At 47.4% G+C, this 24,934-nt stretch overlaps 2 protein-coding genes across 4 annotated transcripts in view; both read left to right on the top strand.

Annotated features, from left to right (window-relative positions):
• The window catches only part of KIAA1671 (KIAA1671 ortholog), a 120,873-nt gene extending 108,186 nt beyond the window's left edge, over positions 1-12,687 (top strand). For all 3 annotated transcript variants that reach the window (XM_032769840.2, XM_075060121.1, XM_075060120.1), the window contains 4 exons: positions 3,573-3,697; positions 4,440-4,570; positions 4,725-4,807; positions 5,651-12,687. In XM_032769840.2, coding sequence (XP_032625731.1) covers positions 3,573-3,697; positions 4,440-4,570; positions 4,725-4,803 — 335 coding nt within the window. In that variant the 3' untranslated portion in view covers positions 4,804-4,807; positions 5,651-12,687. The remainder of the gene's footprint in view (positions 1-3,572; positions 3,698-4,439; positions 4,571-4,724; positions 4,808-5,650) is intronic.
• A 2,184-nt stretch (positions 12,688-14,871) lies between these two features.
• On the top strand, positions 14,872-22,883 carry LOC116818699 (beta-crystallin B3; the record flags this gene model as incomplete). Its single annotated transcript, XM_075060089.1, is given in 7 exon segments — positions 14,872-15,034; positions 15,037-15,084; positions 15,449-15,528; positions 17,957-18,075; positions 19,411-19,543; positions 20,357-20,499; positions 22,718-22,883. Coding segments are annotated over 7 exon segments (852 nt in total), but the record flags the coding sequence as incomplete, so codon positions are not given.
• Between the last annotated feature and the right edge of the window lie 2,051 nt (positions 22,884-24,934).

The following is a 24,934-nucleotide window of genomic DNA, read 5'->3' as shown; positions in this document are numbered from 1 at the left end:
TCTATTAATGTTGTTCACTCATTTTAGTTTGTTGTTTTTATATTTTCTTCCCCAGCACAAGTTCTGTGGTTTAGCGGGTCCCCCCTTTTGTTCCATGGTCAGGGCCTCTTGCCTTTGACCCCTGTTCGTTTGCCACCTTTCTTCCTTGGGCATGCCCAAAACCGTGGGCTTCAGACCCTGACAGACCTGACATAGGTCCTTTCCTCTCAACGATGGGCATTCCAGCTGACTCCGAGAGTCTCACATCCCGTCAAAGTGCAAGTCTGCTTTAGCTTCAAGAGCAGGTCCAGGAATTTGAGAGAGGCTGAAGTTGCTCCTTATCAAGCACCGCTTCAGAGTCCAGATCTTCCCCTGCACCTTTCCACCCCCTCACCCATACCCTGGGGTCAGCCTCTCAGGTCACTCCAGTGATTTCTTCAGCTCCAGTGAGAAGAGATGAAGAGGCACCTTTGAGGACTTCAGAATCTACTGAAAAGAAAATACCTTGATCCCTACATGGGAGAAATTGGCCCAGAGACCAGGAAATAAGGAGAGCTGGCCTCACAGGATGGGTAATGCCGAGGCTTATAGTTCCTCTGGTATCAAGAGGTTGATACCTCCAAAAAAGGGTTCTAGCACACTGTGTACCAAGAAGTCTCTCGGCAAACGAGTGGTAGCCTCATTGGAGCCCTCCAAGCATAGGGAGGGACTCTTTGAAGAAAGGATCTTTGACCTCTTCCTTGAGCCATGGTCATAAAGGCGTACGGACCATCCCATTCATACCCTCTCCAGTACCACTTGACGCTTCTCAGCCTGAGGATCAGTGTCGAAGAGCTCTGATACCGGCTGCATTTCTTTCTCAAGAGGCTCTCCAAATGTCAGTAGAGCCCAAATTCCTTCTCCTGAGGAGTGCCAAGAAGACTTTTTGCCAGTACTGATGGTACCCTCAGGTACTGACATACTCTCTAGTGCTGTTGCAACCTCACACAAAATCTTGATCTCCGGTACCAATGTGACTGCCTGTGCCAATTTCACCGTGGGTACTGACACCCTTAGCTTCTCCCAGACTCAGACATTTCCATACAGGATTCTACCACCTTTCCTGTGCTGTATCCTAAGGATGAGACCACAGGAACCAGGTGACGTCTGACCCGTCAGCCTTGGTAAAAGTATCCTGGAGGTACCTCTCCCTTTCCTTATGCCCTGCCACTTTGGGCTTTCTGGAACCCTTGGATCCTGTCTGGTGATCAGTTCTATAGAGTGTCCCCACTGGTACCCCAGAACCCTCTTCCCAAGGAAGATCTTTTGGAAGAACAAGAGCTAAGGGCAGAGCAGGAGGCACTACCCTCTAATAAATCCTCTTCCTCATGAGACAAGGCAGTTATGTCCCCTCCCCCATCCTACATGGGTAACTTCAAAGATTTCCAAGAATGGATGAAGAAGGCGGCAGAGGCTTTAACGATCCCTTGGAGGAGATACAAGAACTACAGCACTCGCAGTACATGTTTTACATACCTCTCCTCAAAGCGAGGTAGCCTTGCCCATTAGTGATGCCCTATAGCCTCCAGCCCGTACGCTATATGGGAAAAGCTAGCTACTACCTTGCCTACATGCAAGCAGGCTGACAAGCACTATGTACCAGCCAAGGGCTCAGAGTACCTTTTCTCCCATCTCACCCCAAACTCTCTGGTAGTCAATGCCATTAATGAGCGAAGCAGGCAACGTTGGTCTAGATCAGAGGAGGGCAAACTATGGCCCACGGGCTGAATCTGGTCCATCAGGGCTTTCAGTCTGGCCCAAAGGATTGCCAGCCCCATGGCCCAGCGGGGCTAAGGCAGGCTCGCTGTCTGTCCTGGCCCTATGCTACTCCCAGAAGTGGCTGACACCACGTCCCTTTGGCCACGGGGGGGAGGAAGGAGCAGAGGGCTCTGTGCGCTGCCCTTGCCTGAAGGCACTGTCCCCCACAGCTCCCATTGGCTGGGAACAGGGAACCTCAGCTAATGGGAGCTTCGGGGGTGGAACCCGCAGGTGAGGGCAGCGCGCAGTAGAGCCGCCTGCCCCATCCCACCCCCAGGAGACACTTCCAGACTTGCTGGCCACCCTGGAGCTGCTCAAGGTAAGCGGCACCGGGTGGGAGTCCACACCCCAAACCCCTCCTGCCCCTAACCCCCTGCTGTATCCCTCCTGCCCTGAGCCCCCTCCCACACTCTGCACCCCAACCGCCTGCCCTGAGTCCCCTGCCACACCCTGCACCCCTGTGCACCCCAACCGCCTGCCCTGAGCCCCCTGCTACACCCTGCACCCCTGTGCACCCCAACCCCCTGCCCTGAGCCCCCTGCTGCACCCTGCACCCCTGTGCACTCCATCCCCTTGCCCTGAGCCCCTTCATGCACCCCAACCCCTTGCCCTGAGCCCCTTCCTACATATAGCACACCCTCCCATACCCCACAGTCCCTCCTGCATCCCAACCCCCCAGCCCTATATTCATGGCCCTGCGTACAATTTCCCCACCCAGATGTGGCCCTTGGGCCAAAAAGTTTGCCCACCCCTGGTCTAGATCAACACATCATAACAATGGTCTTAAGCTTCTGCACCTTCTCAGCCACAAAAGCTACTCTTTGGCTGCCCTGCAGTTCCTGGGTAGTCAGCTATTATGCCTTGATGGCAAAGTACAACGGTATGAACTATAGCAAATGTTCTTTCTTTTGCCACAAGAGCAGAAGGACCAGTTTCAAGCCCTCATCACCAAAGGCCATTGTCAGAGTGTATTTACAGTCTTCTATCAATCAGCTGACACAGCCTCTGGTTCTATGGTAACCACCATAGTTACGCATCGCATCGAGCTTTATGGCTGCAGTCCTCTGGACTCCCAGGGAAGGACAGAATACAGTGAAGGATCTTAAGGCTCGATGGCTGGGAGAGAAGTGTACGATCAGACTAGTCTCTTCTGGTGGTTTCTGTTTGAGGCAGATGAAGAGCAAGTTGTCTCAGCTATTGCATGGTTGAGTGTGCCAGCTGCGCTGTTCTCATGTTACTAGTAACTAGCTGCACTTGCATGCACAATTAGTGATCTGACTCAATACAAAATGCAGTGTTTATTTGAAGACATTGAATCAGAAATGTTAATATTACAAAGCTACAGCTGTTTTTGGTTCAAGCTGTGATCTTTGATGACTATGCAAAGCCAAAATGTAGTTAAGTAATTTCCAAGTAAGAGGCCAGCGAATGTGAGTGAACTGAGCTGTTGTAAACTGAACTGTAACATATATGCTTTTATGCTTTAATGTATAAACTGAGCAATTCAGAAGCAAGAGCTGAATTAATTTAAGTTTACAATTCTACCCTTTTACAGCCCTAATAAACAGAGTCTCTCTACCATATGTATTTACAATGTGCCCATCGCCATGGTATGAGTGCTAAATCATGTCAGATAACTTCCACTAAGTCTTCATGATTCTACTGTGTTACATTGTTACACAGGAAGAGGGTTATGAGGTCAAGGCATGGACAGAAAATTTGCTGACCAACTTGCTTTGTTTCTATTTAAATGTGTCTGGTGTGAAATAACATCTGGTCATTGTAATTTTTGTTAGAAGAGAAATCTACAAAACAGGAAGAGTCTGATGAGGAAGAAAAAATACACAAAACAGAGAGATCCTCAGCTATGCAACCTCAGAGGCTTCCTGTTTTTCCAGGCATGGACCACTCTGTTCTCAAGGTGAAGATAGACAGATCATACTAGATTATGTCAGGGTTCCATCTAGTCCAGTATCCCATGATTGACAGTGGCCACCATCAGATGCTCTCCAGAGGAAGGTGCAAGAATCCCAGAAAGGGCAATTTATACATTAACCCAGTGGTTCTCAAACTGTGGGTCAGGACCCCATTTTAATGGGGTCGCCAGGGCTGGCTTAGACTTGCTGGGTCCAGAGCCCGAGCCCCATTTCCCGGGGCCGAAGCCTGAGCACTTCAGCCCTGGGCCGTGGGGCTCAGGTTACAGGCCCCCTGCCTGGAGCTGAAGTCCTTGAGCTTTGGCTTTGGTCCCACCACCGGGGAGAGTGGGGTTCGGGAAGGCTCAGGCTTTGGTCCCCCTTCCTGGGGTTGTCGGAAGGGCGTCGCAGTGCAACGAAGTTTGAACAGTTCAGAAGAGAAAAATTGATGATCTGTTAGATGGCCTAAGAAATGTATAGTGATGTAAATAGATTTTTTCACTCACTGACCCTGTATTATTGACAGAAATATTGGCAGTGGTTTAGAAGGAAATTTAACTTCATAATAGTTTGTGTATGTTTTCAAAACAGCTCAGATTTATGGTAAATTCCATTATGAATTTATGCAGTTTATGGATTTCAGACTTGTGCTTTCTGCAGCTTCATAAGCCAGTGAAGTGATTTGAGTGATCAGATTGTCCTCCAAGGAAATCTAAAAGCAGCTTTTTAAAAAATAAACCTTTCTTCTAGGCTCAGCTTCGGAAAAGACAAGAGCCGGAGAGTCCCAGTGAAATAAATTCTGCACAGCAATTTAAATCCCAATTCCAGCAAGGAGCTCCTGGTGGCAGGGTACTGCCCTCTAGTGCTGAGAAGGAGAACAGGTAAGAGAGCAGTTGAAATTCCAGCAATCAGTAAATTCAGAAACAGCTGTTCATTTCCTTGCTAGGATCCTAGAAGGATATGGCTTATTTTGTTTTTGTTTCTGTACTGAGGTATTGTCATTGTAGGTTAAAATTTATTTTGCTGTGTCCTTAGGTCAGAAGAAATGTCTCCTCAATGGCTGAAAGAGCTGAAATCGAAGAAGAGGCAGAGCCAGCACGAGAATCAGGTTTGAGAAGGTACAGTACAGCAAAAACAGAGGTGTTACTCTGTAGGATTTTCATTTGACTGCTTTGCTGTGAAGTTCCTGTCTTTTCAGCCAAAGGAGATATTACTATGCAGTTACCTTTAGCCTTTGCAGCCTGGCAGAAAGAATGGTATGTTCGGTATTCCCACCCTATTCCCACAGGGCATGGGTGAGCTTTTTCTGTGACTGGTACAGCCACATGGATGGACATGCAGCAGACACATTGCAATGCTCAAGCCCCTTAAAGCTGATGCTAATGATGTGAAACTTTGACTGGAAAATCTGTTCTGAAGATGCCTGTATGCTGACTCTGCAAGCATAGAGCATACACATGTTGTGTGTAATGCATGTCCAAGACAGTAAAATATTGCCATAATGAAGCAGATCAGATTTCATTGACATTTACTATACAGATTATGCAGTTTCTCCTTTTCCCTTATTGTTCTGTAGTCTTATTTACTAGCCCAGATGAAAACAAGGCAATTCTAGGCAGGCAATTCTATTATAATAACATCCACCATTCTGCTAATTTTATAACAATATGTAGAGTCCTCCTACTAAGTGTTGTCACTGGTTAACGGGCAGGTTCTGCCGATAGATATTTAAACCACTGGAGCACTTGGTTTCAATGATGCTCTTAATAGTTCATATGCAATTTAATAAAACAAAATAGCATGTGGCTGCTGCTGCACCAGCAACATGCAAAGAGCATCATTGATGGTGCACACATATCCCAGAGACTTGAGAGTCCCGAGGGCAATGGGGTTGGTTAAATTTATGAACAATGTCATACTGCAGCTATTCAAAGAGCTTCTGTTTTTTTCCCCCTTTTCAGACCCTGATTATGACTAGGAAAAGACATGGAAGTATAGCAGAAGCCTTAACTCATCTGAACCTAAAATTCTCACATCATACTGCTGCTGTTTGCTTCCTGCCTCGACTGCTATGTGCATGGTGCCTTCCTGCTTTGTGGAGAAAGCTGCTTAATATTCAAAGACAAATACAAAGCTGTATCTTCTCAGATAGGGAAGGATATAGTCACGTTAGAACTACTTGAAGTAAGAGATGGTGCAGTCTAGTTAGCACTTCAGAAGGTCTTGCCTGAGGGTAACATTTGTTCTAGGAAATACGGCGCATCAGAAAAAGTCCCTTTGCCTTCGAACAAAGATGACATCTCTGCAGAATTAAGCTATGTTCAGCAACTCAAGCATGTGAATACTGGATGGCGTGTCAAATGTAAAGGCTGGGGTTTGTATTTGTTTATGAAAATGACAAAATTTTAAATCATCTTTCCTGTGAACTAATAGTGGTTCATATTCAGAATGAAGTTTGTGGAAGAGAGAATGAAAGAACAAATCATGTTTACTGCCATATTAAAAAATTAAACTTGACTGATACTTTTTTTAAAGGTATTTTTGATTGGCTGATGCTTGCACGTGATCTGCAGATCAGGCAGATCAAGTTGATTTTTAGATTGAGTATAAAGTTAATTTTTCATTCTTTAACTGGGATTGTCTGGTCTGTCAGCATATAGTGTAATCGCATTATTAGAATGTCATATTCTTAAGATGATGAAGCAATAATGTCAACCAATTTAAAAATAGATGTAAATGTTTTTATTACTGAAAAGGAAGAGACGAGGAAGGATGTATAGTCTTGTCAATATGAAGGTTCCAAGTAATTGTTGAATGTCATTCTAGAAGCACCTCAGATTGTCCCACTGGATATTTTTATTAGTTACCTTTGTAAATATCAGTTTTAAGTGTTTATTTTTATGCTGATTTTGTGGGATAACCTAAATGCAATCTCTCACTTCTCAACTGTTTTATGAAATGATCTAATTATCTTACTTTAAGACCAAATGTTGGTATGTTAACAATGTAAATAATAACATCACAACACAGCTGTGACAGTCACATCAGAAGAGTTTTGATGTTTTTGGATCTGAAATCGGCAAGATTTTTTTTAACCAAGAAGTCCATTTATAAGTAAATTACTGTATTTAAAATATATATTAGTTACTTTATTTTCCCCAAGTGCTCTTTTCAGAAAAACCTTTTAAAAAATACACTAACAGGAAAGCTCATTCTTTAAGGTAGGCACCCCCAGGACTCCGATAAGGAGATCAGTGACATGGAAAGTAGAATTGAATCAAAGTAGATAAGCTCTTTCTATTCTCATAACCTTCTGTGGCAAAGTGTTTGGGCCTGAAAAGTCAGATGTGATGAAGCTGCACATAGTTGCAATGTGGGAGCAAAACACACATTCTTGTCTCCTGCTGAAAGGTTATTTAAATTAAATGTTAAAAATCAGGCACCAGCACTTGCACACATTTTCCCTTTTTCTGCTCGGCGTTTCAGAAGGCTTGTCTTATGTGGTACTACCACAACAGTGCACCTGCTAGCCAAAGGGATAACCTTTCTCTGCCACCCATCAAGTTGTTAGCTGCCATAAACCATGTGCTAACTCTTGTCATGAAGTCACAAATTAGGTGATTTCACTCCCAGCCCGTACTTGAGTAAATAACTGCAGTATGTCAAGAGAGATGACCAGTATGCTCTTCTCCCTTTTAATATCAGAGTTCTAACAGTAGCACCCCTTATTTTCTAGAAATACAAATGAATATTTTTCCACTTCAAAATAAAAATGTCTTTGTTCAGTTCTTTGCCCTAAGAGAGGTGACAATGCCAGACACTGCTTTTACAGTTTCTTCTGCCAGGTCAGTCAATTCTCAGATGTCGAACGGAGTCACGCTTCTGTCCTCTTTCTTGTGGATAACTCCCCCCCCCTCCCCCGCTGCCCATTAAGGGAAGGAGGAGAAGCTTCCAGAGAAGCACATTTGTCCAAACTCTTAAAGAGACAATGTTGACCGCTTTTTAAAACTAGTTGTATAGGTTTTCTGCCCATTGTTTATGTGGTGTGGGACCTGTTTTTATTTTGGAAATGTAACTTTTAGGCAAGCTTTGGTTTTTTTATGCTTGTAATGCATCAGCCAGCTTGTTTTGTCAGTGGTGTACCAGATGTTCTTGCTGCTGTTGGTGTGTACAATTTGAACAGTATTAGCTGCTGGGTTTTTAGGTGTGACAGAAGAACGTTGGTCACTTCTAATTTCCCTTGCTAAGTGTGTGGGTGCCTTTTTTGTTTTTTGTTTTTTTGGTATTCAAAACCCAGATTTCCTTGTGACCATAAAAACACTGAGGGAGGTTTAATTTTAGGATTGAGCAACTTGATAGTGTCTCTTTAATGACAGTCAGAGCATTTTGTCTAACACTTCCTGATGCAACAAAATGAAAGCCACAAACTCTTTAGATTGTTTGCTGCAGTGTTTTTGCTGTGCATTCTGATACACTGAGGGGATTGGTTTTGCATATTGGCAAAGCCCTTTAAGTATGTGTTTCCATTTCTTCATGGACAATGCACTGAAATGTACTGTAGTTTTACTGCTAGTGAGAAATGTTTAATCTTAAATATGTGTGCCTAAAACAAATCTTTAGGATAAGGTTGAGTGGGATAGTGGGTTTTTTTCCTGATCTTTTATTTCTTCGTATTGTATGTGAATTAAATATCTATTTTCTCTTGACTCCAGATTCCCACCATGAAATTATTGATGACATAAATATTTATTACACATATAATAACATGCTGCAAAACTTTCTTTAGATAAATTCCATTTTAATTTCAAATAAAGCATATGAAACTTTTTACTATTTTACTTTAACAATCACAGATTAAAACTTGCTGTTAATATGAGCCAGGAATGAGCTCTTACCTGCAGCATGTTCTTCATGTGTGATTTATTTTTTTTTGTATTAATAATTGTTGGAAGCTATTTTAAGAGGAAGTTTGAACTCTTAACTCACTTTTACTTGAACTCTCGTAAGTGTGATAGATGGAGATAGCTGGCGTTTGGCATTCGCCTTTGAATACAAGGTGCTTTTGCAGAAGTATTTTGTTCTTTTTATTTAAGGCTGTCACAGTTTTATCTGCTCTTCATCCTACAGCTGCATTAGTAGATCAATAGTTTAAACAAGTAAATGTAAATCAGGCTGGTGTATGGAACTTGGAAATACATCGTTAATGCCCCCTTTTTTTTTTCACTGAAATTTGGAGAATCCTCCCCTAGAATTTTAATCCACTGATGTTTTAGAATCAGTACAAGTCTGTACATCTCATATTCACTGGAATCGCCAGTTGGCCTTTTCTTCTCCTTTATTCGTTTTGCATATTCACCTTGTTTATGGCTGTGTATCTTGAGGTTAGTACAGTATATGCGAAGTCAGTGTTTTTACTGGTTTTATATTACCTGCTGTACACAAAGATGCTAAATTTCTGCTTTCCATTTTAATATTTTTAACATGGTCATGTAGGATTTAAAAACTTGCTTCTTGCTTGCACAGAGGTTTAGCTTTCCACACTCTGGTATTTTGTTTTGATCACCTAGTAATTGCTGGCAAATTACCAGAAGCATTGTATATCAGAAACTGCCGGCTACTAATTCACAAATCATAGAATTGTAGGGACCTCGAGAGGTCATCTAGTCCAGTCCCCTGTCCTCAAGACAGGCCTAAGTATTATCTAGACCATCTCTGACAAATGATTGTCTAACCTGCTCTTAAAAACCTCCACTGAGAGAGATTTCACAACCTCCCTAGGCAATTTGTTCCAATGCTTAACTACCCTGTGAGTTAGGAAGTTTTTCCTAATGTCCAACCTAAACCTCCCTTGCTGCTATGCCCATAGCTTCTTGTCCTAGCCTCAGAGGTTAACGAGTACAATTTTTCTCCCTTCTTGTAACAGTCTTTTATGCACTTGAAAACTGTTCTCGTGTCCCCTCTCAGTCTTCTCTTCTCCAGACTAAATAAATCTAATTCTTTCAATCTTTCCTCATAGGTCATGTTCCCTAAACCTTTCATTAGTTTTGTTTCTCTCCTCTGAACTTTCTCCAGTTTGTCCACATACGTTTACAAACTTTTGATCAACCGTACTATCCAGAGCAGCATTATCCATTAGTTTATAATTAATTTTAGAAGTTTGCACATGTACTTAATATGCCTGCAATGTGTAAGGTTGCTACATGGAGAGCCCTGCTGAACCAAAACATCACAATAACAATCAGAACAATTCTAGGATAAGTTTAATATAAATAGTTTGGAATCCTTTAAAAATCTAGGCACCCAGTGATGTTAGCTGCCTTCTTTACACTTTGCATCCTGACTATGTATTGGGCATAGCCCTGTACCATCAAAGGTGTGTAGTGGAAACTGAGTGTAATTGGCTTTTGAAGGGTCTGTCACACATTATTTGAATCTTTGGAACAAAAAAAGTTGATCAATCCAAACTCCCATTGCGCCAAATGTCCAAAATGTTACAATTCTGTGATGATAGAAATGTTTTTTAGAAATAAACAAGCAATGTGTTCTATAGGATAAGAGAAGGAGTTGTGTGAAGGTGTCCTGTGTAGAATAATTGGCATGAATTAGGCATGGTCTGTTTTGTAAAATATAATGGAAGTCACTGAAATGTAATTATTTGGGAGATGCAAATATGTTCAATATGGCTATTCTGAGGTGGTAAAGGTTCACTGCTGACTTACTGGAATTTAGTTTTCTTCGAGTAGGCCAAAAGGATCAGTTCCATAGAATGTTAAAACTCTGTCAGTCTAGTTGGGCCCAGTGTCTCTCATTACTATACAAATACCTTTCCGTGTCAGTAAAGTGTAAAACCCCTTCAGTCAGGCTAAGCTGTAACTGAATTGATAACGGTAACTGATCCAGACTTCTGCAATTGGACAGTGCAGGCAGGTTAAACTGTAAGAGAGAATCTGCTATCTCAGGAGGAAAAGAATGTAGTTGACAATGCTGACAATCTTTAAGTTCTTTTGCACAGGTTCATATTTAAAACATGAAACAATTTCTGCTTGGGCGTAAATGTTCTTTTCTAATATTCTTGAATTTAAGTAATACAATAAACAGTCTAAAGCAAGCCAACGTGTCCTTGTGGGGCAGGGTGTATGCTAACATGGCCTCTCGGGAATGATCTATGAATGTGGAACTCTGCACTACCTTGAAAACTCCTTTCTCTCCTATTTGCCCTTCATACAAACCAATCCATGCTGGTTTGCCATTACAGCATCTGCTTTAACTGAAGAGACCACATTGTTCACCCTTACTCACCCCATACATAGTGGTAGGAGCTCACCTCCTTACACCCACGTCAGAGGCACTCCGATACTACAGTGATAAGGATCATCTAAGTCCCTGGGTGGGTAAGGCAAATTCTGTCCTGTGGCACATGTGTGGCGCTCTCTGGGTTCGACAAGATCTACATCAATATCCGAAGGCAGTCTTCGGCTTTTAAACATTAGATTAGAAAGGGTCTCAGCTGTTTCTGCATGTTAACTCTGACCCCCCCCTTTTTTTTTTGTGCAAAGTATGTCCTCTTTTCTTAGAGCTCACAGCCCACTTCTGCAGCTAAGCTTGCAAGGTGCTAACAGTGCATTGCTAATTAACCCAACCCAAAGACGAAGGGACAAGTCCAGATTTGGTATAAGGTCTGGTCTTCACTAGGAAAGAGATGTTCTGGACTCAAGTTAGCTAACTTGAAGTACAGTCCTAGTAAAGACAAGGCAGTTTGTTTGTTGATTCTACTTTTAGTTACCTAGGATTTTCACTGGAGCCAAGAACACACCTTTTTCCCCCCGAGTGAAGACCAGGCTTTCCTGGTTGGCTGCAACCACCTTAACATCTGTGGAGCGCTGCCTTTTACAGCGGGTTTGAGTACGGACCAATGAGCACGATATTCTGACTCCTCAGTCATCCAGGATACCAGAGTCGAAGGTTGTTTGGTCAATGCGTGCTCTTGATGACAGTGATACAGGGCAGGGAGAATGTGTGGTGAACTGTATGCGAAATATGTCAGTTCCAGGGTGATTGGAAATCCTTTCTCATAGCAATGTGCTTTCTCTGAAGCACTTCAAACCACTGTTTGGTCTGTCCCATCCCTCAGTTGAAAATATTTTTACCAAAATGTGTTTGAAATGATTTTTTCATCCTATTGATGGGATTTGGAGAGAGGGGGAAGGTTGTGTGACTTATGCATTTTCTTCTTACCATAGTGAACATGCTGACTGTATCAAGCCTGTTTAAAGGAGCTATTGTATAGATACAAACTTTTATATCATTTTGCATAGCCTTATAGAACATGTAAATATGGGTCACACAATGAATACATATGTTGTGCTATAGAAAATATTTTGTACTACGTAGTTTCCTAAGTAAGACAGATATTCTATCTGTGTATCGACTTGTATGACTATGATTCCAAGTTTAGCGTTGCCAGGTATTTACAAAAGATTATATTTTCTAACAGTGTGCTGGGAGCATTTCTCAAAGGGTTAAAGAAGCTGACAGCAAGAGGAAATTGAGTTCTGTTAGGAAAGAAGAATCAGTACAGTATATTATCCCTACCCTTTGTGGTGATTTGCAACTGCCTTATCTATGTGCATATTCCATGAACTTGGAAAATGAAGCAGGATTTTTAGGCACTTTAGTCATTGCAAAAATAAATGTTACCAAGAAAATGAACATATGGGAAAGTACCTGTATTTTTAAAGTAAAAAAGAGAAAATTACAGTGTCTTGTTTGGTGAAAGATACAAATGAATCCCATTCCAGTCCCTCCCCTGAGTGTTCTGTACAGAAGTAATTTTATATTTTACAACTAAGAGTTTTCATATCAATAGAAAAGCAGATATACATGTGACGAGGAACTGCAATAAAAGTGAACTACATTCAACTGCTGTCCATGGTGGATCTTTGCATGTACAAAATGTGTTGCGTTCAAACAATGACAATAAATTAGAGTACAAAGCTTGGATGCCAGTTGTATTTAATGGATGCTTTTGCTGTGCTAAGACATTGTAATTATCCCAGCATACCGCAATTCCCAGCATAGCCATTCTCCCATTAAATCTGGTCATTGTGTAACCTCACGCACAACCCAGTTTTACCCTTGCGTATGATTGCCTGTTGCCTGATATGAAGTGATATTGAAAATAGAAATGACAGAAGTACCTTTGAAATGGTAACTTCACCTTCCCCTGCCTATTTAGGTGCTAAAATAGTACAGTGACAGGCAGCAGTACAAAACTCTAAGATTTATCAGTTCTTATTAACCAGCTTGTGGAGTATATCGCCATAGAAATTCTCCCTAGCCTGTGTTTAAGTAGCTTGCTTCATGACCCCTATCCCAGTATGCCTGCCTCAGCCATGCTTCTTGCTGTGGTATCGTGGTCTCGGACAGAAAGTTTACCAGTTCTGAGGTACCTTAGTGATATTGTCGTTACCATGATGCTTCCCATTAACACAATGGAGACCCTTGGGAGAGATGCAGCAGTAGCTGCAGTAGATGTCTTATTCCAATGCTTTTCTGTTTCCCTCTCTCATCTGACACCCTACTTCCCATGCAGGCTAATGTGACAAGGGAGTGCCCAGATTTCACACCAACTCTGCAAATAAACAAAAAGCACCCACCACCACCACCCAAGATCAGGGCACAGAATGGAGCAACTTTAGTGATTCATTTCGTTACGTTTCTCTCATGAGTTGTTTTGCTGCGGATAGTTTGCCCAGCTCGAAGGCCAATAACCATGTGAGCCCCACCAGCACCTGCAGCAGAACTGCTGCTATCAGAAGTCCTGGCAGCTCCACAGACCCCTAAGAGACGGATGGTAGGGAAGGGTGTAAGGAGCAACCTGTTAACATGGGGTATTTGGGGGGCTGGGTCTCTTTGGCACCATAAAGGCCTGTGTCCTTACAGCCATGCTGGCTTTGCTCTCCATTCTAAGTGGGCTCGGCCAACCCGAGTGATGCTCAGTATTAGCCTATGAATAGGAACATGAACTGCAGCTGCTTAGATGGAGCACACTGGTCACGTGGAGCCATCGGGCTCCAGGGACCAAGAAGCCGCTGTTCTAGGTCTGTAGCATCATTTTGTGTAATGCAATCGCTGTGCTCTGCAAATAGGCTCCAGACCAGTAGTGGCAAATAGGCTCCATGCCTCCCAGAAGTGCCTTGAGCCCCGTAATGAGAGTGAGTGGCGTTGTTCAGGCATACAGATAGACAGCCTCTACCCTGAAGAGCCTGCTATCTAATAGCCAAGATGGACAGGGCAGGAAAGTGACTGACCCAAGGCCACCCAGCAGATCAATGTCAGAGCCGGGAACAGAAAACAGGTCTCCTGAGTCCCGGTCTAGTGCCCTATCCACTGGGCAACACTACCTCAAAATACCCTGCAATACTTCTGGGTAGAGAGCCCTCACTTCACCAGAGCTACAACGGAGCCAGCGTGGGTTGGAGCCTCCCAGGCCTTGCCTCGCTCTGTAGCCTGAAACATACTGTAACTATTTTGCATGAGTTTTGCCTTGCACTATCCTTGGTTTCAGTGTAAACATATCAATAAACTGCAGAGGAGGAGTTTTCCGGAGAATCTGGCAAGAAGCAATGAGAATGTGCTGATGTGAAGTTCGATATTAATCTTTTGCAAATTGAGTGGGATATTTTTAAGGGAAATCCGGAAGAAATTTGAATAATGTTTCCATAGTCCGCTGCAAGCCCTCGCTATTGAAGTGAAACCTAATGGATGGAATTCAGGAGACATACCTGCTGCATCAGCATCAAAATGTGCTGCCCTGTTCAGAAACAACTCATAAATAGTGCTGTCCCCTGATCCCGCTCTGTCACAACTGAAACACTCCAGAAGAGGTAGTGGCAGCAGCTCTGCTTGAATTTGAATGGATTTTTAGCAATTAGCACAGGAGTTTTAGAAAAGGTCTTTTATTGTACAGAATATTTTGTTAAAATTTGAGGGAAATACCACCACAGGGTTTTAATTAACTGGGACACTAGTTGAACTCAGTGTCTTCATACTTCCTGTCCACTGGCTCCTCCAAGCCCTGTTAAACGAAAACTACTTAAAGAGGGTGGTGGGGAGGGGGAGGAAAAGTTAGCCAGCTGTGGCACATTCAAATCAGAGGCTCTGACTTCAGAAAAGACAATGAACATATCCGTCCAGGTTCTTATGTTAGCGCTCATCACTGAAACTTCTGAGTGCCTACAAGGGGCCCAGCAATCGTACCCCACGAGTGGGCTTGTGCTTTGTTGTGATTACAGTTGGGATTGCTTTTTGCACAAGAAGAGAGAGAAGCAGTAACCAGAGAGAACGGCTGAAACTACACAAAATTTAACTGAAAATAAGAGGCGGATTTGCAACAGTGAGTTTAATTACCCCTCAGAATAGCTTCCCAGGGCTTTGTGGTGATAGTCTCCACCATTTTCAGTCTTCGCCGAGGCTGTTTTTCTAATGCAGTCACAGGCTGTTGGGCTCCATGCAGGGATCACTGGTTGAGGGTCTGTGATCTGTGTTATGCAGGAGGCCAGATGAGATGTTCAAAATGGATTGTTAGGTTTATGAATGCAGTGCACAGATATGCTCCTGTCAAAATTGTGTACCCAGCCTCATGCTTGTTCTCCCAATGAAAGCCAGAAAGAGAAGCAGCAACTGTATTTTTCATAAAATGAGGGTACAACTTTTGTCAGGGTGACAGTGTTAATGTCTTTCCGTTTGGGATCTTTCAGGCACAATGACCGAACCGCAGAGTCCCCCCAAGCTGATGGCTGCTGGGGAGCATCTTGGCGAAAGAGGGGGCAATTACAAGGTATAAAAGCGATGGCCAGTCACAGACTAACGTTACGTATTGCTCTGGATCACCCTCGAAACATAACTGGTCTCTGAGTGGACTCACGCTTACTAACGTGGAATGCTGTAGCTTGTGTGGCTAAAAAGCCAGCAGCCTGGAGCCTTACCAGCACAGCATTACCCAGTTCTGTGCTAAATTTGGTCCTTGTGTGCCAGCTGATCTCTCCAGCCTCCGAGTGTCACGGAGTGTGACTTTGGTCTGATAAGTTACCATTAGTACCTCTGCCAAACGTGCCGCTGCTTTCTGCAGTGTCTGTCAGTTCCGAAGGATCTCCTGGTATCTCTTTACTGTTGGAGTGCTTAGCTTTTATTATCTGGCTGATGAAGAAAGCAGATTCTATACCCCAGCACAGTTTGGCTATATTTGTCTGAAGCGTAATTCTGTCGATCTGGAGTGGTGGTAAAGTCCCTGATGATAAATGCAAATGCTACCTCGCAAGTCAGTGTTTCTCCTTTGTGGTTTTTTCCCTACGGTGCGAGAGGGCAGAGGTAACGGCTCTGCTGTCACAGACTTGGAATAAGGAACATCAGCTCAGCCCTTCAGCTCTTGTGTGGTGCTACGTTTCCTTTCTCCATCTTACACTGTGCGAAGGAATAGGACAGTGTCCTTCGGTCCCTGGGGGTTCCACATTATGCTAAAGCAATGGGTCTGTCAATGTGTGGGTGTTGTACCCGGGGTCTCCATAGGGAGTGCAGGAGTAAGAGGCACATTATGATGTGCTTTCAGCATTAGAGTGGTAGCCCTCGGTGCAATGTCAGAAGCAGTCGTTACCCATCCTTTGAGACAGAGACCCCACTTCCCACCAGATAGCTGTTTACACAGGGAATCAACGACTTACTAGCAGCCTGCACTGTCCCTCAATTCTACGCTCCCCTCAGCTGGAGAACACGGGTGGCAAGCACAATGCTCTGCTGCTGTTCTTGGCCAGGGAAGCTGGGAGAGAGGAATAGACCCAGGAGACTATTCAGGCTCTTGGGCTCACCTTCACTGCAACAGCGTTCGGGAGACCGGACTCATGGTATGGGATCTCACTGCCCTTGGGCCTAGATTTCTGCTAATTGCTGGTGGCTTGGGCTGGAAAGAGACTCCTGGGAAAGGAATGAACTGGCACATTTGAGGTGAGCTGTGTTGGGTTCTCAGTCTGTGGGCCCTTCTCCTGCAGTGACTCCTTTCCCAAAGGTCTGTCCGATCTTTCACACCAAGGATAGAGTGACGTCCAAAGTGAAACTCCCAATTTGCCCTGTAGAGAGTGTACGGACCCACATGTTCATGAATGGTTCCATTGCAGAACCCTCATGCTCACTCTATGACTCTGAAATTCAGGGTTCCCAAATCCCTCAAGGCTCTGTCTGAATTTGTTACCAAATCCCAACCTGGGGAGTTTTGTTTGGTTTGAGGTTTGGCTGCTGCTCAGCCCTGTAGACCCCAGGTGAAAATTAAACCCATTCCGAGCTAGTTAGGGTTAATGACCCAGGTAATAAGCTCATGGATCTACAGAGAGTGATGAGCGGGAAACTATTTACAATGAACCAGCCCCGGGGCAGGAAACCACAAACCAGAGCAGAGTCCCAGGTGAGTTGTTAGAGTGAACGGTGTGGATCTTGGGTCTTGCATTTGAATGGATGATCCTGAAGACAGGCATTCACTTTGTGGTCAGTATTTCAGCCAAGTACAGATGAGATATCGCGTCTTGTTGTATTTAACAGTTGCTGTGTGGTCAATATTTGGCTATTAAGCTAAAACTGGAGCCAGCCATCTTGCCAGAACCTGCACGTCAGAAATGAGTGATGCTGGCACTCGCCATCAGGGGAGGTGAAGCGCAAAGCACGTCCCTCCCTGCAGGTGCAGTTTGTGAATTAAAACCAGTTGTTGATCAGGGTAGAAGGAATTCATACCAGTCGTAGTGCTGCCCAGTTACCATGGAGTGCGACTCGTATGGCTCAAACTTACTGTGCGAACGGGAGTGGCTCAATACTGAACAGTTTGCTGCAGAACTAGGAACACCGGGTTCATTTGTAAGGAGACAGACTAGCAAGCAAAGTCAGAAATAGGCAACTTAGTCACCCAGCCTGCTTTGCTGCTGTTTGAAAAGTGTGTGTGTGTGTGTGTGTGTGTGTCCATCCAGCGGTGTTCTCGCCAGTGCCAGGCCTGGCTTTCTGGAAGGCAAATGTCCCCTGGGTGACAGAGCAGCAGGAGCAGACTTGGCCATTGCTTCACCTAAAGCGCATGTGCTATAACTTCTTCCTCTTCCTCTTCCACCTGCACATCAAAGCTGGTTTAGCTTGTCTGTGCCAGCCTGGCCTGTGTCCAGCTCCCCTTTCTGTTAGTGCCCGGCTTGGGCCAGGCTGCGTCAGTGGAGGAGTGAGAGTGTCGCCTCTCCCTTCAGATCACCATCTTTGAGCTGGAGAATTTCCAGGGCAAGAAGCAGGAGTTGACAGAGGAAAGTCCGAATGTGACGGAGGAAGCGCTGGAGAAAGTGGGATCGATCCAGGTAGAATCAGGCCCGTAAGTACAGAGAGAAGGTGGATGAGTGTCATAGCTTCCTACTCAGATTTGAACCTTAGCGTTCATAAACTGAGAAGCTAGCATGAACCCTCTAAGCTTAATTACCAATTTAGATCTGATATCGCTGCCACCAGCCAAGTGATTGCAGGGCTTGGCTCCCTCTCTGGTCTCCCAAAACCTTCTCTGGGGGACCCCAAGACTCAGAAGCCCTGAGTCTTACCACAAAGGGAAATAACCCCCCCTCCCCTTGTCTTCTCTCCTTCTTCCCCAGGCGTCCCCTCCATGGGTTATCCTGGAAGATGACTGTACTTAAATTCATTAAATTACAAAACAGAGAGGGCAACTTACCTTCCCCCCTCCTTCTTCCCCTGAGGCTACCCAGATTCACCCTCCGTAAATCTAACACAAAGAGAATTTCCCTTCCCTTCGTTCCTTAGCCTACCCAGAGAAAACTCAAACAGGTCTTAAAAAGAAAGAAAAACACATAAACATAGTCTCTGTATCAGGTTGACAATACAGGGTCAATTGCTTAAAAGAAAAAATGAATAAACAACCTTATTCAAAAAGAAATACAATTTAAACATTCCAGCAACTACACACATGTAAATACAAAAAAAACAATAAAAGCCTATTGTTTTTCTACCTTTGTACTCACAACTTGGAAACTGAAGATTAGAAGCTTGAAGATAGAAAGATCCCTCTCATAGCTGAGAGACGGACAAAAGACACAGACCCAAACATTCCCTCCCTGACTTTGAAAAATCCGGTTTTCTGATTGGTCCTCTGGTCAGGTGTTTGGTTTCCCTTTGTTAACCCTTTACAGGTAAAAGAAACATTAACTCTTAGCTATCTGTTTATGACAATGAGCCCAACAGAGGTAGGGGGTAGTGCCCTTCAGATGCAGGAGCGGAGAGGGCAAGGCTCCCCACGGCAAGAGGGGATGGGTTTTTTGCTAACAGGGCCCTTGTTCTGCACCATAGAGAAGAGCCTGGGAAACACAAACCAGAGGCTGGGAGAGAAGGGACCATGGAGCCCCAGGCAGCAGGAGGCTCAGCTGGGCTGTGAAGACCCTTCCCCAAGCCCTGTGTGAGGCTGACCCTAGGAGGCAGGGATCCCATGCTGTTGTGGGGTGCTCGGCTTGTTCAATTCCATCCTTCTCTGAGGCTGCCTGCGGCACTGCTGCCAGGGGACCTCCCCACCCCGGTGTCGGGGATGTGCTACACACCCTCTGAAAAACCCATCCCCATCCTGAGCATCTGGGAGAGGAGGTGGGGCAGGGAACCCCGAAGCGGGAGTCCCTACGCCCTATGTCTGCGTGCCGCCCCCTCCCTGCAGGTGGCTCGGGTTCGAACGCCAGGCCTTCTGTGGGGAACAGTTCGTGCTGGAGAAGGGAGCCTACCCGCGCTGGGACTCCTGGTCCAACAGCCACAGCAGCGACAGCTTGATGTCCGTCCACCCACTGCTGATTGTGAGTGGGGCTGGCGCGGAGCTGGGAGGGGGGATAGACCCAGAGAACCCCTTTAAGGCGAGCCAGAGGTGTGGGGCTCCCTTGCGGCCCAGCAGGGAGCATGGCTGAGTGTGGGCAGTGAGGGTGCACAGCAGAGGCTCAGAGTGGGGGTTAACGTTGCTCAGTGATGCTTCTCCTGTGAGCCCTGCCCTCGAGGTGACACACTCCCCAGGGCTATTTCATGTCAACTTAACCCCCCTCCCTTCCCATCCCCCACCACGGAGCCTGGGGAAGCAGCCCACATTTCCTGACTCCATTCCCCCACATAGCTCCACCCTGAGCAAGCTAAGGAGACTGGGGCCTACCTCCCCCCAGTGTCTCCCATGGACGGGCACGTCAGCTGGAAGGGTGGGGGCCCTTCGCATCCCTGCGTTTCTTTCACCTGCAGCAGCTTTGTTCCCAGCTCCTGTCAGCAAGCGGAGCCTGGGATCCCTAGAGGTAGCACCAGGCTGGTCTGGCTTCCACCGTGACGCTTCCACGTGCTGCTGCATGTGCAATTGTCTCAGCCCAGAAAAAAGCCCTGGCATCTGCCAGGCTGCCCGAGCCTCCCGCTCCGTCCAGTTGGTGCTGGCTGTGTGTGGAGGCACTTCCCGTCCTCGACAGCTGGGGCGTGCAGGGTCACTTGGGCATTCAGCCCCCAGTGATATCTCCACAGGGTGGGCAAGCGGGGGTGGCTTGGCTGGCTTTTCCATAGCAGGGGGCCATGCCAGGTCCCTGGGGAGGAGTGGCAGGGCACGGGGAGAGCAGCTTGTTTGCTGGATGTCTCCACTGCAGGACACCCACGACCACAAAATCCACCTGTTTGAAAATGCTGGTTACAACTGGAGGAAAATGGAGATTGTAGATGAGGATGTGCCAAGCCTCTGGGTTCACGGGTTCCAGGACCGCGTGGCCAGCATCAAAGCACTGAATGGAACGTAAGGGCAGAGACCTCCCGGCCCAGCCCCCAGCTCCGGGGCAGCCTGTGTGTGACACTAGCACCAAAGTGCAGCTGTTACGCTCCCATGGCGCTGGGCACGACCTGTACACACCGGGAGAAACGCTCTGCCCCAGAGAAGTGACATACTAATTACAGACCTGATGCAGCGGGTGGGCAGGGCACAGGGTGAGGGGGTGGGGCCGGGAACACATGGTTACACAGACTAGCACAGGTTTCAATAAATAGCCAAATAAAGACCTGCCACCCGTATCTGAGGGGCTTGGGGTGCCTGATACAAACTGTGTCCAACGCAGTGAGCAGGGGTGAAAACTTTTCCCTAACCCCCAGCAAGCCACCAATCAAACCACCCCCACCAAAGAGACGCAGGAGCAGAACTTGTCCCCTTTGTCCAGGTCTGGCAGCCCGCAGGGAGGGAGCCCGACAGTGATGGCCCGGAGGCTGGACGGAGCCCCTCCTTGGGGGCATGGCTACACCCAACCTTTGCATGGCAGAACTGTCAGGGGTGGGGGGTTGCTCTACCCTGCAGCCCCTAGTGTGGGTGCAGAAAGACAGAACCCAGGTGCCTAGAGCCCTTTCCCCATCCCGGCGGGGAGGGGGAGCTTTCCGAGCTTTGTCTTTGTTTCGGAGTTGGCTGTGGGCGCTCCAGTGACAGGGCCAAGAGCCTGAATGAACCGACGGAAGAAGGAAAGCAGGGCCGTGTGCCCTGGGCAGGGGACTTTCCTGGCTGGATTTGCCCCAGAGGCCAGGATCATGGTTCAGTGCTGCTCTGTTCTCAGGTATTTTTACCTTGGACACCCAGACTTTGGCTGCAATATCTCAGCCCTTCCCCATCCCCACTCCTTGCCCTGCCTGCCCGGGGCCAGGGCTGGTGAGAACGCTTCACTCAGGGGGGTACATTCCACCGGTGGCCCCAGGCTGGTGTGTGAGTGTCACTTCCTGCCTTGCTGGAGCCTGCCCTGGGAGAGGGAAATCCCTATGGTTCTGGTCCATGTGGGTGGGTAGGGGCTGGGGTCTGGTGCCTGGTGCCCATTCTCTGCTCCCTGCTGGTTCCTGGGGCATAGCGCACACCCCGACCTCCCCCAGACCTCCTGCCCCTTCCTTGCTGGGTATGCCACCGTCCCCTCCTGCAGCTTTGGGCACCTGCCATTCTGTGGTTGCCGTGGTCTTATTTAGCAGCTGCACCGTGACCCCTAGCCCCAGCAGGGGTGCACAGGACAGCAGGAGACGTGCGTACACAGCGCTGCCCTGAGCAGAGCCGTGCTGATTGGGGAATGGCCCTTGGCCTCCAGCTCTGCTGGGGCAGCAGCCGGTAGATGCTGCCTTTCTGTGGATGCCAAGAGCAGCCCTCACCTGAGGCGGGGGCAAGAAGGACTTGGGCTTGTATTGTAGGTCCCTGCACGAGTGGGGGGCAGCCTCCCCCAGAGCTGATCTCTCTCCCTGTCATCATTGCCACGATGGGAAATGGCTCCAGCCCATCTGGGAATGATGCTAATTCCTTTATCCCTGGCATGAGCCACGGACATGTTCCCAGGGACAGCACCTCTCTCTCCTGAGCACCAGGTCCATGCAGCTTTGCTGGCCCCTGGGGGTGCCAGACTGGCTCTGAGTGGCTCTGGCAGCCAGGGAAAGGCCCGACTGATGCAGGAAGGCGGGAGGTGCTGAGGCGAGACACGTGCTGCCAGGCCCTGGGTGTGCAGTACGGTGTCTTGGGTGGCAGGATCAGGGACTGGCGCTGACGCCCCCACACTTTGTGACGTAGGGTGAAATAGACTGGCCCCCAGGGCCCAGCAGCAGTGCTGGAGGGAGGCTGCAGGGAGACAACATCATCTAACCCTGCGAAGAGCAGCCCTGTCCAGGCGCCAGCTTCGCCTGTTGCTACCCCCAAGCCTGTTCCAGCCCCCTGTTAGCCTGGCTCGGCCTGGCCAGGCAGCTCAGGCATGGCAGGTCCCACGCTTCCCAGAAGCTGTGTCCGTGTAGCAGATTACGCCCTTGGGCCCACGCTGGGGGCTGGAGCAGCACCAGCTCCATGGCCGGGTAGAGTACAGCCATGGGGGAGGCACGGGGCGCGCACGTGAAGCAGCGGTACCGATGGCTGGGAGCCAGGGCTGCCCCCTCTGTGCCAGCAGGCCCCTGCACTGGGGAGCTTGCCTGGAGCTCCCATCTGCTGTGCTGAGGCTCGTCTCCCTCTCCCGCAGGTGGGTGGGCTACGAATACCCCGGCTATCGAGGTCGCCAGTACATCTTTGAGAGGGGTGAGTACCAGCACTGGAACGAATGGGACGCCAGCCAGCCCCAAATCCAGTCTGTGCACCGTGTCCGGGATCAGCAGTGGCACAAACACGGCTGCTTTGAGACCCCCTGAAGGGGACCTCAGCGCCTTCGCAGCCACACCCGAGGAAGAGGAGGACGACGTGATTTGTAGCCTATGGTTTTGTGTCAAACCTTCTCGATAAAGCTCGGAGCTGGAGGCTGCTGTGGCCTGGCTTGTCCTGGTGTTGTGTTCACAAGTCGGCCGGTGGGTGAGGGCTGTGTCATGGGGGCAGGCGCCAACGCTGTGGCTCTGAGAGCTGCCCTCCTTACCTCCTGCCATAGCACAGGGGTTCTCAGCCTGGGGGCATGAGCACCATGCCCAAGTGGGATGGGGGCCTGGCTAGATGTGAGGGAAGCCCAGGATGGGAAAGGCTGAGAACCGCCTTCTCCCTATGTACTGGCCCTACAGCACAGGCTAACTGAGCTCTGTGGGGAGCTTGGCCTATGTGGGCTTCCATATGTCCTGGTGCTGCTAGTGAGCACTGGTGCTAGTGCAGCGTGCGAGTACCTATAGCCCCAGATAAATCCCTAGTGCGTGTTCCCAGTCTTTGAACAGTGTGAACCCCCTGACCAGCGCTGCCCCAGAACGCCCCTGAGGTCAGGTAAGCCGAGGGCTCCGTGACATCCTAAGGGGGGTCAGAGGGGCTGTCTGGGTGGCGAGACTCTGAACTGCTCCAGCCGCAGCGTGTGCCCAGCAAGAAGTCATGGAATAAAAGGGAGAAAAGAACAGTCACGCATGTTGTTACATAAAGGCTGCAGTGCTCCAGAAATAACACCTTCAGCCATCGCTTCGCAGAGCTCACGCTGCCTGCATGCAAAACTAGATGGCAACCCGAGCTCCTGCGGCGTGCCGTTGCCACCTCAAGGGCAGGCCAGCGGCTCCAGGGGACTGTATTGTGGGCATCTCCTCCCAGCTGCTGGAACGTTGCTTTGCATGTGATATTAGAGACAGGGGTCTGCAAAACGCAGCCTAAAGAGAAACAGGCTTGCAAAGGTCATAGCAGACACCCCTGCATTTGCCTTTTGGTCTCGCCCCACAGGGAAGGCCAGCTGTGTTAGCACAGCCCCTGAGTACAGAACAACGCTGAATTATTTGAGGGACTATAAATCAGAGTGCAGCTGCTGTGGCAGCTCATAGAGCGACTGTGCTGGGGAGGGGGCAGCCATAGTGGTGGAGATGGGAACACGTGCGGTGTGCAGAGCTCAGTTACTGACTGTCATCCGAGGTACCTGGCTGCAGAGAATGGAGCTATTTGCATTACAAATGATCCCAGGCTGTTTTAGGATCTGACTGCCTCTTGCAGGCTGCTTGGCTGGCGTGCACTGCCTGGGGACATCCAGCTGGGCCAGCTGCCCAGTGTAGAGCTGTTACTCTGTCAGCACCCCATATTCTTCAGAGATATTGTTATAATATGATTATGGCATAACTAAGGCATGTTTTATGCAAGATGGGTCATGTGAGGTACCATTGGAAAGACTGATTTACTGAATATGATCATCCTATTTGTACACGTATCATTTTTGTATCTGAAGTTAGGAATATTGTCCTTGCAACTGTTACAAATGTGTTTACACTTGGAGAATGCCCACTAGACCGTGTGCAATCAGTCCAGATTGCTGGTTGGACAGGCCACTAGGGAAAACAATAGGTCTTTGACTATTCTAATCTCCCACCTCCTGGAAAGCCTTCTTGGGGCACTGCAAACAGCCTGTGACTTATGGCTGCAAGATCATGTAAGCAAGTCACTTGATCCTGGACTCCATGAATAATACTAGTGCTTCCCCACTGACCAGTGCTGGAAACCACGTTGGAAGACCAAGGATTCCGGCCATGTGTAAAACCTATTTAAGGCAGGGGGGTGACATAATCAGGGTTTGTTCTTCACTGAATCCTCAACCAAGACGACTGCTGTAAACATCTAAGAAACAAAAACTTCTTTTTTCCTCTAAAACCAGTTTGTGGAATTCATACCAGGGGAGGGGGAAGCGCTGCACACCTTCCTCCACATTGAGGAAGGGGTGAATTTCAAGAGCTTACGCTGTGCAGTTCTCTGTGCAGTGCAAGATGATACACTTTTGGGTTTACACTCCAGAGTGGGTGTG

Source organism: Chelonoidis abingdonii, chromosome 22, assembly GCF_003597395.2.
Source record: "Chelonoidis abingdonii isolate Lonesome George chromosome 22, CheloAbing_2.0, whole genome shotgun sequence".
NCBI classification, from domain to species: domain Eukaryota; kingdom Metazoa; phylum Chordata; order Testudines; family Testudinidae; genus Chelonoidis; species Chelonoidis abingdonii.
The sequence above is the reverse complement of the archived record's forward strand: the minus strand, read 5'-3'. Positions and strand labels throughout refer to the sequence as shown.